This window comes from Miscanthus floridulus, chromosome 16 (genome assembly GCF_019320115.1).
Source record: "Miscanthus floridulus cultivar M001 chromosome 16, ASM1932011v1, whole genome shotgun sequence".
In the NCBI taxonomy this organism is placed as follows: Eukaryota; Viridiplantae; Streptophyta; class Magnoliopsida; order Poales; family Poaceae; genus Miscanthus; species Miscanthus floridulus.
Window position 1 is genome coordinate 17,681,081 of NC_089595.1, and position 12,684 is coordinate 17,693,764.

A 12,684-nucleotide genomic window follows, 5' to 3' on the forward strand; every position below is an offset into this window, starting at 1 on the left:
GGTTGTGCGACCAGAGCTCATGGGAGGCGAAGCTGTTGGCTGGCTTTGCACGGGTGAGGGCGCGCAGCCCACGGTGGAACCGATGAGCTCGCAACCTTGCATGGATGGAAGACGGGCAAGGAACAAGCGAAACAAAATAAATGAATCGTTATTTTATGTAACTAGTGACAGTGGTGGGTAATTTTCTCGAAACTTAAGTTTTGTGGAGCACCTCTCGAGATGCTCCATGAAATCCATGAATCTGGGGCAAATCCATGGATCTCGTGGAGCTGCTACATCAAGATCTGTTTTTTGTGGATCTAGAGCTGGTGGAGCTACGCTAAACAGGCCATAATTTAAATGTTTGCAAACTAAATATTACCAAATCTTATCCAAAATAACGTTTTTCATGACGGGGGCACGTACAACCTAGTCAGACTCATGCTTCAAACCAGCTAGCCTTAAAATTGGTGCTAGATCTTGAGCGAATGACAATAATTTCCTCTTCGTCCTCCACTCATTGTATGATTGGATATACTCCCATCATCTGCGATAGAATGCAATTCTCATTTTTGATGAGTCAAACGGTTTGAAAATTAACAGAAGTTATGTATAAAAGTATAACTCCCTCTATTCTTGGATAAATAGATTCCTAGAGTTGTTTAAAGTGAAATTTTTTAAACCTTGACCGAATTTTGTCGGGGACTAATATTAGGGTACCTGAAGAGGAGGAGCTAACAACCATCGAACGCTGACTCATCCGCACAATCAAAAGCGCGACTACACCGCTTACCGGGTCACTCCTCGTCCGACCACCGGGGCCATGGGCCCCGCCCCAAGCTGACTCCGCCCCGCTCGACGTTCGGGGGTTGGCTCCGCCTCGCCCGACGTCCAAGGGCAGACTCCATGTCGCCCGACGTCTGAGAGCAGACTTCGCCTCGCCCGACGTCTAGGGGCAGACTCCGCCTTGCCCGACGTTCGAGGGCAGGCTCCGTCTCGCCCGACATCTGAGGGCTGGCTCCGCCTCGCCCGACCCCCGGGGGCTGGCTCTGCCTCACCCGATGTCTAAGGGCAGGCTCCGCCTCGCCCGATGTCCGAGGGCTGGCTCCGCGTCTCCCAACGTCTAAGGGCAGACTTCGCCTTGCCCGACGTCCGGGGGCTGGCTCCGAATCGCCCGACGTCCAGGGACTGGCACCGCGTCGCCCGACGTCTGAGGGCAGACTCCGCATCGCCCGACGTCCGAGGCTGCCTCCGCCTCGCCCGACGTCCGGGGGCAGGCTCCACCTCACCCGACCCCCGGGGGCTGGCTCCGCCTCGCCCGACGTCCAAGGGCACACTCCGTCTCGCCTGACGTTCGAGGGCTGGCTTCGCCTCGCTCGACCCCCGAGGGTTGGCTCCGACTCGCCCAACGTCTGAGGGCAGACTTCGCCTCACTCAACGTTTGGGGGCTGGCTCTGCCTCGCCCAACGTCTGAGGACAGACTCCGCCTCGCCCGACGTCCGGGGGCTGACTCCGCCTCGCCCGACGTCTGAGGGCAGGCTCCGTCTCACCCGACGTCCAGGGGTTGGCTCCGCCTCGCCTGACGTCCGTGGACTGACTCCGCCTCGCCCGACGTCTGCGCGCTGCTCCTTCATAACTACACGCGCAGATAAGGCGAGACACTCAAGTCAACCGCAATACCGAGGAACATACCCTGTGTGCCTGCAGGAAAGTACCGTCAGGATATGACAAGACGGGCGCTTTAAAGCCCTTCCGGATCAACACCCTGGTCCGTCGCGCCGTCCATCGGGGCGGGATGGGACGTGACCACTTGCTGATCAAGCTAGAGCACGGCATCATCAGCGTACAGACGCCCAGCATGGAGCTATCCCTGGCACCGTCTGCCGTGTCAGCAGGGCTCGCTTAGAGGAAAAGGAAGACCCAGCACCTTCGAAGAACCTTCTTCGCCTCTGGTTTTTCTTCTTTCTCCCATATGTAATCCATGCTTTTCTTTGGTCTATAAAAGGGAAGACAGGGCACCCCACCAAGGGGGGATCGATTCAACACATCACGCATCATATAACACACAGCGGAGAAGCAACCAAGATCCTAGCGTCCTTTCAACCTTTCTATCAGAGACTTGGGACCCGTCCCTCTCTCGTCCGTTTGTAACCCCTACTACGAACCTTTCAGCGTTAATAACACGAGCAGCAGCAGCAAACTGGACGTAGGGACATTCCGCCCGAACCAGTATAAACCTTGTGTCTTTAAGCACACAATCCGAGTCAAACGTGCAATAATACAAATTTACTCGTTGGTGTTTACTCGAAACACCAACAAAATTCTAGAAAAAAATTCAAGATTTATGGTATCAAATTAGTATAGTTAGATTTACCATAGAATATATTTTTATAAGATGCTTATTTTATGTCATATACGTTGTTACTCTTTTCTATAAAGTTAGTCTAACTTAAAAAAAAGTTTGACTGGTACGGATTCTAAGAATTGATTTATTTTGGGATGGATGGAGTAACATTTATGATACAAGATAAATACTATTAAATTATAATTATAAAATATATTTTCGTAGTAAACTTAGTTAGAACATAAATGCTAATACTATTCAGCATAAATTTAGTCAAAGTTAAACTATAGTTTGACTTGGATAAATTCTACAGTTGCATTCTTTTCGTAACCGGTGGGAGTACGTGCCTTCAACGGGCACTTACTGCTTTGCTGATCCTCTCTGCATAATTTCTTTCTACGTGGCAAACATTAGGGTTTGACTAGACCATAACCGAAGCAGGATTTGATTCTTTCTACGTGCATTTGATTCTTTTTATTGGTATTATATCTCACACCCGGGCATGGATTCTGTGAACATCCATGCAACTTTCTTGAGAGATCCCGAATGTCTTAGGATTGCACATCTAGATTAAAGAGTTTCACACCTGAATTTTCAGCTACACTGATTCTCCTTAGAATTTTTTCACCTGAATTTTCAGCTACACTGATTCTCCTTAGAAATTACATTAAAGAAACATTGAAACGAGCGCGTTCGAAAGAAAAAAAAACATTGAAACTCTAAAGTGGCAAACTCAACACCTGAATTTTGTTTTTTCCCCTTACATGAAAGCTATTTACTCCATCTGTACAAAATTATTTATCAATTTGCAAAATATATAATTTTTACTAGTATCTTGCCATAGCATGTATTAGGTGCCTAGTAAAAACTACATAATCCATTCATCTCGATAATCATGTAAGACGAAGTGGTAGAACTGTTAATTGTGAAGATCAGTTCAAGGGAAGCATATAGGATATAGCAAGACCAACAGTAACAACATGAGATCTGAAATCTATCGGATGCGAACCGATACATCTGATCAACCAAACTAGAAGTCACAGAAGGATAACAGTTTACCACTGAAGATTATACTGCCACAAACTAATATCAAAACTACTTTAAACAAGGGCCAGATGTTCCACAAAACTGATGCTGCACAAAAGCACAGCTTCTCAGTACTTGATCGGGGCAAGAATCTCCAACTGAGATGATCCCAGCTTCTCCTCGGCAGTCTTCTCAGCCTTGACGCGCAGCTTGGCCAGTTGCTTCCTCCTCTCATAGGCAACCTTGGCCTTCTCTTTCCTCTTCTCCTCAAGTTCCTGATAGAGCAAACAAAGGGCAATCAGTCAGATACCAGGACACACACTACGATAAATTCAAATGTAAAGAACAGAGCCATAAACAACAGCAACTCATACTGCCACTTTGAAGCAGTCGCATGAACTGAGTGTTTCTAATTGCAATGTAATGGGCCTCAGAGTTCTTGGTGGTTAAGATCATCAAATGGGAACACCCATCAAGAGTAGCAAATATTTTGATCACATCATAGGCACATCACAATATGAAATGAATAATTCATTATGATCTGAAAATGTTAGATGCAAAGAGACCATGCAACTCCATACAGAATCATAAATTATGATCTGAAAACGTTATATCGTCATAACAAATGTATGTATCAAATAATCAACCACGATGGCACAAAACATCAGCAAAAGCATAAGATTGCCAGATAAAAAAAGGCAAGTATGTTCTGATGTGCATGATTTTGTCAGAAGTAGCTGGTTGTTGAATCATATTATAAAATCAATCCAAATGATTTTTCTTCATCATCCAGAACCATGCACAATTCAGCATAATGTCTCTCCCAACATGTAAAAGGCTATTCTAGAAATAAGAATTCAGTAACAAAAGTGAAAAATTAACAGTAATAGAAGACGCCAGCGCAGAGGAAACTCGACGAACAACTTCTAGTAGTAATGTCTGAATCACCAAGCAATACATAACTAGAAGATGCCAGCACAGAGGAAACTAGATAAACAACTTCTAGTAGTAATGTCTGAATCACCAAGCTATTCATAACATTATGTACATACACAGGTAGATGAAAAGTGCGGACAATTCACTACCATTTAGAATCACGATACTAACCCACTCAAACTTGCAACAAGCTGCAAAACGATGGCACATAGGAACAAGCACATAAGAGGAGTGAAACACTTAACCCTAATGGTGTCATGGTAGTTCCATCCGACCTCCTTAGAGAGCTCGCCGAGGAGGCAGTACTTGTGCCCAGGCTGCAGCCTCAGAACCCTAGGAACGATCCACAACAACAGAATACCATCAGACAAGAACATTCCCTACGTTCCAAATTATAATTCGTTTGACTTTTTTATCATCAGTTTGACCACTCGTCTTATTCAAAAAATTTGTGCAAACATAGTCAAATTTAAGTCATTCTTGAAGAACTTTTGTTATTAAAGCAAGCCACAGCAAAAGAATTGATATTTTGCATAAATTTTTGAATAAGACGAGGTTCAAACTTGAGGTCAAAAAAAATCAAACGAATTATAATTTGGAACGGATTTAGTACATCAGAGGATGATAAAATCAGACAAATCTCGAATTACGAATGAAAAACACATACTTAAGAGCGTCAGGGATGACCACGCGCTTCGTCTTGTCGTACGGCGGCGGGACGCCCTCGTATGTCTTGAGCCTCGCCAGAGCCGCCTCTCCCCTCTTGGTCTTGTGCGGAATCATCCTGCAAAAAAAAAAACCGACCGAAGGCAGCACACACATAAATAAATCTCACAAAGAACGTACATCGCAAAGCAAAATGGGAAGAACAGAGAACAAAGATATACCCGCGGATGGTACGCCACAGGATCTTGGCAGGGGCGCGGAAGTGGATGGGCCCGTGAGACGGCTTGGTGTTCATCCGCTTGCGGAGGAAACGGAGGTACTTCATCTTCTGGCGGACGAGGCCACCGGACATGCAGATCTCCTCGCAGCGGACGACCACCACCTTCTGCCCATTGAGCAGCTCCTTTGCGATGATCGAGGAGAGGCGACCCAGCATGTGGTGGCGCGCGTCCACAACGATGCGCTTTGCGCACACGCCGGAGCCGGACACCATCGCTCCGTTACCTGTGAGGCGGCGGCGGCGGCGCTAGGGTTAGGAGTGGCTGGTGGAGGCGGGTGGAGAGGATTCCTTATTTATTCCCTATTTATTTAGGCTTTGTAAGGTTGGGCCCTTACCGCCCAGGCCGGGTTTGTGGCCTGATCCACGGGGATGACCCCGCCGGCCCATGCAACGGCCTGAAGCACGTAGTGACGTTTAGTTGGGTGGCTAACCTAACAAGGCTCTAGGTAGCCAACTTCTAATAACTATTTAGTTGCCTGTAAATAGCCCGAAGCTAGACCCAGCTAAGCCACATTGGATGCCCTAGCCTAGCTCTAGAAAAATGAGTTGGGATCCGTTTTTCGCTGGCCGGGCTTGGCTAGCCCGTCGGTGGCCTCGGATGTGAATCGCATCACCTCCCTCGCTTCTTCCAGCCCCCGCCCCTGCCACAGCCGTCATCGTCGAGCACTCCGACCATGTCCCCAGCGTTGAGGTCCTATGGCACCGGCAGGATTCAGACTCGAGGAGCGCAACGGGATCCGGAGACTCGAGCAGCGGCGGCTCTACACGCACCAGCAGTTGGACTTGACCACGGCGCCAGAGCTCCGGTGAGCGCTGGTCCACGCGCTGACCGAGCTCCACGCGTCACGCTCCGCACACCAAGCGGAGCTCTGGTGCATGGAGTCCGAGGCCGCGTGGCGCTCGTGTCCTCCGCGGCCACCGAGCGGGACGATGCTTCTGCCACTCCCTTCTGCTGCTCCTCCACCAACAGGCTGCTACAAGTCTGAGCCTCCATGCTGCTAGCGTCCTGTCGGCAGGAGGAGGAGGATGCTCTGCTACTGCTGCTATCACGGTCATCAAGCAAACAGGGAATGTTGTTGGACTATGAGCTTCGTCAACATTCTATAAACAATAATGAATAAATGTAGAACCGCATTATTGCTCGTATGCATTGATGATTCTATGAACTGCGCCACCCTTCCTCTCGAGAGGCATCGGCCAGTTCGATTGGCCATGGCCTCTACTGTCCTCCGCTCTGTCTGCCCGCCTTAAAGGTGTTCGACGAATTGCTTTAAAGCTGGTGAAGTTACATGCCCAAAGAAGAGGTGACTCTATCCAAGCCAAATGAGGCAACCAAACAAACTAGTTGGTAGCCAGGCTTAGATAGTGTAGGCAACCAAACAAGTCTATCTTGGCTTGCTGGAGGCAATCTTAGGCTAGCCTAGCTTATATCGTAACCAGGCTAGAAGGAAACCAGGTAACCAAACACACCCATAGAAGCCTATTTCGGTGGATCCCACCACCAATTGGCTTGATGAAGATCAATGCTGCTTGGGCTAAAAATTCGGTAGTCGTCGTTGTAGCAGCGGTCGCAAGACATGTTGTGGGAAAGTTCCTGGGTGCCTCGGCTGTGGTGATGAAGGGCCTTTTGGAACCTAACATGGTGAAAGCAATTGCATGCAAAGAGGGCCTAGCGCTTGCTAGTGATTTGGATGGTCCTTCGAGATTTTAGACTATCATGTGACAATGCAGAAGTTATTAGGAGCATCCGAGAAGGGACCATGGGCTCTTATGGACATATTGTTCATGAAATTAGAGCTAGATCACGCAATTTCAATCTCATTGATTTTGTTCATGAAGGAAGGCAATCAAAGTTTGATGCCCATGTCTTAGCTAGAAGTAGTGTCTACGATGAACTTGGTAGACATGTTTGGTTTGTATCCCCACCGAATGGCATTTGTACTTCTTATGAAGCTCAATAAAGGTTTTTTATTCTCCAAAAAAAATGTGTTTATATGAGTTTCCCCATCGTGGAAATTGCCCGAAAAAGGGTTCAGAAGGTCGGTTAGACTTTATCCAACAAATTGTACAATTTTTTTTCAAAAATCATCAAAATATTTTTTCTAAAAATAAATATACATTTAAAATACTAAAATCTGATTTAATGTTAGAAAATTTGTTTTAACTCGAAAAATATGAAACCAATTTCATATTTTTCTAAAATAATTATCTATGTTTTTTCGAGTTGATTTTAGGAAACTCATAAAGTTTGGCATTCCTAGCTCGTCTAAAACTGCGTTCCTGTTCAGCATCTGGTTTTCTAGTTGAATGGAGGTAAATCAGTCTTTTCTAGTAATAATTGAGAGATGTCAGGAGGTGAGGTGAAGAATCAACCCATAGAGAATACTTGATCCTTGCGTGGATCAAGGGGAAGTGATGTCCTTCGCGCAGTTGCTCTAACAAGGACTAGTAGAAAGTGTCGACTCTCTGATACCTTAAAAAATATCACCATGTTCCTGACCCTCTCTTTAATTTGAGCATTTACATTTGAGCAATTACATTCATGTTCTTACATTACTAAATTATCATGCTAAAACCCTAATTTGGTTTTGGATAATTGATGAAACATAGGACTAATCTTTGATCTAAGTGTGTGAATTAGATAAGGTAGTCCAATCCAAGTGATGGAGCTAGATGATGGTTATGGTGAAGGTAATGACCACAAAAGAGATGATCAAGTGCTTCACATTTGGAAAAAGAAGAAAGAGAAAAAAAACAAAAATGAGCTAAAGGCAAAGGTATAATGATAGGAGCTATTTTTGGTTTGCAATCAAAACACCATAGAGGGTGTGAGTGATTTAGGATCGATAGCCGTACTATAAAGAAGGGAAATATTTGGCTAAGCGGTTATCGAGTGTCACTAGGTGACATGATTCTTGCATATGTATTAGGAACCTAGTGTGCTAACATTTAACCCTTGTAAAATGCTTTGAAAAATGTTAACACACGTGCGCACAAGTTCTACACTTTGTGGTTAGCAACTTGAAAGCAAGGGTGAAGAGGTTGAAGTGTTAGAAAAAGAAAAGGAGAAGTGAACGGGGCATCAGACCCTGGCTCCGAGGGCGTCGGACCCTGGCTGGCCGGGTCCGACGGTCTGCTCGAGAAAGAGGGTTTGGGCGCGGCAACGTTGGACCCTGCTGATCGGCTATGTCAGACTATATGCTAGCACTGTTCTTTTTGCGTGGCAGAAGGCAAGGCGAGCGCGGGCGTGACACGTGGCACTGTTGGACCGCCCCTTGGTCCAACGAGGGGCGTCCGATGTGTTTTGCGCTCTCTGGTGCTCTTTGGACCACGTCGGACTCACCCTGTCTGTGGCAGAACTGCCCTTAATAACACGTTTTCAGAGACGCTCGTCTTTCACTAGACACTAAGCACCCTGAAAAGTTAACTACATCGGACAGTTCTGTCGAGCACACCCCCACGAGAGAACTTGAATCAATTCACATTTTACCTCTAGAATCCAATAATGAGTACGAGCTTATAATACTTAGTCCATTTCATATAACAAGAGTTCTTAGAAATTATTTATTACAATACCAGGGTTTAGAGTGCAATAATTAAACAGTGGAATAAAAATAAACATATAGCAGAAATGATACAAGGATCCATCTGTGTTCACCAGAAGAATCCTGCACATAAGAGTTACTCCTCAAGCTACCCCTACAATAGGGTAAAATAAACCCTGAGTACATAATATACTCGCAAGACTTACCTGACTAGTGGGAATAGTTTCCTAACTCCAAGGGGTATGATAGGCAATATGGGTTTACTGTTTTCTTTTTGTTTGTAAAAAGCATTACTAGAAGTACGTCCTTAAGATCAAGTTTAATTAGCAGTCATGATTACTTCATTAGCTAACCATTCTAGGTAAGCACATGTACTACCTTCAAGCAAGGGTTGAGCAATGAGAACTATTTTACCATCTTTCATATTCCAGTTCTTAATATGGTGCTAGACCATAGCCAAGTCATATCGTCTCACAAAAATGATGATTCGCGAACAAATATATCCCAGCTAGGTATCCCGAAACACACGCCCCGTTTGTACCCCAGGCACAAATAAGACCAACCCATTCCACTCCTGTCATGGGGTCTAGGTCCCCGTCCAAACTTAGACTCCAAGCCCCCACACTTAAGATCCGGTCTTAATATGGTGCTTAGATCTTCACCTTTCCCCTCCTCCAATCAGACAGTCCAGAAAGAGCCGGAACCTACGACAAGAGCGTAACCAGTCTTCCCACTCCTATAAGCAAGTATGTGCTTAGGATAATAAGTCTGTGACCTCACTACCATCCATAGCAATAGATGATCCTCAATCGACACGGACATGGAAAATAGTGTAACCAAGCTAAGCTCCGTGGCGACGGGACACAACTCGTCACACCCGCCATAACCCATACCATATCCCTGCCCAGTCTCCATTTTTCTTTCATCATTTTTATCATGAGAGTAATTATAATAATCACCTATTGTGAGTAACGGCAGGTTACTCACGCTACCGAAAACCTAAGCATATCAGCTACTCGAACCTGCACTAGTAAGACTCATAGGACAGATATATCTATGCATGTGGTTTCCATAAAATTCCTGTAACGTAAATGCACATCACATATATATACATATATATATAGTAGCACGGCGCCTACACCACCGGTCAGTCACCTCCAACATCGTGAGCCGTCGGATCGCTCGTCGTGAGCCGTCGAAATTCCGCTCAACCATAGTAAAAAATTTCTTGTATCCATATTATATTATATATATAATGCCAGAGGAGAGTAATTATATATACATGGTATATATAGACATATAGTAGAAGAAGAGATCGAGCTGGAGCCTGTATAGAGCGCCTTGCCGATGAGCACCTTGCCAAGCTAGCTACGTCACATTCATACACCAAAATATATAGGCTGCCAAATATATATATAAGTAGCACCCACCACAAGTCAGTCGCCACCGACGTCAACCAACAAATGGCCACCCGAAACAGCAGGACCGCCGCCAGAGTGCATATTCGGTAGCCAGCTACAAAATAAGTTATTCTGTAGCCACCTCTATTTACGATAATTTTATATACTAATTTACGATAATATCAATACATATTTACGATAGTTGGGTTACTATAACACATGGGGATATTTACCATAACGTTATAGTAAACCACTTAGTAAGGAGTTATTATAATCTCGTAAATTAACATAGTAATTATCGTAACTCAAAGTGGCTACAGAATACGTTATTTTGTAGCCAGCTATAGGGTAGTAGTTCTATATATATATATATATATATATATATATATATATATATATATATATATATATATATATATTCAGTGATTATTAAAAATAAGGGTTATGCATCGAGGCTTGTCTTGGGCAGGCACGGTGTCAGCTGAGTTAGTTGTTGGTGGCTCTGGGACCACCTTCCTCATGAGGATCTCCTCATATTCCTCGTTGATCTCCATGAACTCGCGATCGTCTATGGTCACTATCTCCACCAACTCGTTCTCTACATGCATGTGATGCTGCTGCAACACTTAGCATTTTGGCAACAACAACTTTTAAAATAAGAATACGCATACTAAACTACTAAGCTAGCTCTAATGACTAAGATACTAAGCTAACTATCATTTTCATCAAGCAAGGTGTTGGGTTCAACTAACAAACATTTAGCCTAGCAAAGCAAGGATATATCTTTATTTCTACTAATGATTTAATGTATATTGAAACAGAGAGCATCTAACTACCCTAATGCTTAGTCTATTCTAAGGCTACAAAAACCACAGTGAACACATAATAATACAATGAAACTGCTGTAAAAATTTCATGACTAAAGCTATCACCAATTTACCACAAAAATTCCTACAATAATCAACTTAATAATATTAAGCATTCTCATACTATTTAATAGCTCCTAGTGTCAACACATATATAGATGAACTAAATATACTAACAGATAGATCACAATTTTAGAAACCTAACAAAATTTGTTTCACAATTTTTGAACACCTACATGATTTATATTAATTATCAGACAACAGCTCAGAAATTAAATTAGAAAACTATTTCTAATTCCTTAGGAAAATGAAAAGTGAATCCTTAGGAAAATGAAAAGTGAATCTCCCACGCGGGGAAAGCTCCAAATTAGAGCTTGGCAGTGTGTGCTTCATGGCTGGGTGGGGTTGGGCAACTGGAGAACTCACTGGCAGGGCCATACACTGGTGGAATTGATTGGAGATGACCACTCGCTATCTAACATGCTGGCGTAGCTCCGACGGCGGTAGTAGAGGGAAAGAGGGATGGGTCCGAGCTTTGGCCGTCCTCACCTTGGCAGCTAGCGGTCGGCCAGACTCACGACCATGCCTATGCACTCACTACGTGACATGTGATCAGACCATGTGCGCGTGCGGGGAGGCAAGTGGGGGCGCGGCCTGCGCAGTCAGGACAACCCACGTGCCCACGGTGGTAGAGCAAGCGGCAGCAGCGCAGCACGGCATCATGGTGGCATCGGTAGCAGCAATGCGAGGTGGGGTAGCAGTGCGTGGACGCGATGACGAGGTGATGCCATCAGTAGTGGCTTCATCGCGGCTAAAAGGTCCTTGTGTGGTTTTGGTAATTGAGTGACAACCTAGGTGGACTAATTGTGTTTATCTGAGATACACAGGTGATTAGTCCACAAGTACATATGTGTGAGCAACATATGCCATGAAGGTGAAAATGGCTTAGAGATGTTGTAAAGCTCACACATGTGATGATGAAGGAGCTCATTGCACATGAGACATGACATTGAGTCATATGATCAAGGTGGAGAAGATCAAGACAAGACTTGGCTTGATGGACCGGTTGCAAGCGTGAAGGGCAAGTCGGAGGCTTTGGAGCGATGGACCGCGTGGCGGTGAAGCTTGAGCAAGACTTGATGACGATGGACGAAGGCAATGGTGAAAAGCAAGTGAAGTCAAGATCGATGAACCAATATGATCACATGATGATATGAAGTGCATCATATCATTGTTGATCATGTTGGTGCATGTGTTGCATCAACATTGGAGGAGATGGAATGGAATGCGCAAGGCAAAGGTATAACCTAGGGCATTTCATTTCACCAGTCATAGGTGTATAGAGAAGTTTGTGACCAGATTTAGGATAGATGGCCATACTATCAAGAGGGGCAAACTTGTTTGCATATCGGTCATCTAGTGCCACTCGAGTGATCTAACTTTGCATCATCGCTAGGATTGAGTGGCATGGAAAGTTGAGTGGCTAATCCTTTGGAAAATGATTGTGAAAATGCTAACACACATACACATGATGGTGTACACTTGGTGGTATTGGCACATTTACAAAGAAGATGAAGTTATAGTTGATGTGGATCAACTCGGTGAAGGAACAGAGGCAAGGGTTCGAACTTCACCGATGGAG

The 12,684-nt window shown here is 44.8% G+C and overlaps 1 protein-coding gene, 1 non-coding gene and 1 pseudogene across 2 annotated transcripts; all 3 read right to left on the reverse strand.

The window, feature by feature from the left end:
- Window positions 1–3,259: 3,259 nt before the first annotated feature.
- On the reverse strand, window positions 3,260–5,522 carry LOC136512661 (large ribosomal subunit protein uL13w-like). Its single transcript, XM_066506623.1, has 4 exons — window positions 5,173–5,522; window positions 4,953–5,069; window positions 4,531–4,618; window positions 3,260–3,624 (listed from the first exon to the last, which is right to left on the reverse strand). Exons 1-4 carry the CDS (start codon window positions 5,442–5,444, stop codon window positions 3,478–3,480), a joined length of 624 nt encoding a protein of 207 aa, XP_066362720.1. The 5' UTR covers window positions 5,445–5,522; the 3' UTR covers window positions 3,260–3,477.
- On the reverse strand, window positions 3,776–3,857 carry LOC136514633 (small nucleolar RNA SNORD24). Its single transcript, XR_010773781.1, has one exon. It is a non-coding gene; the product is annotated as a small nucleolar RNA SNORD24 (small nucleolar RNA).
- On the reverse strand, window positions 4,072–4,144 carry LOC136514628 (small nucleolar RNA R12; annotated as a pseudogene).
- Window positions 5,523–12,684: the final 7,162 nt, after the last annotated feature.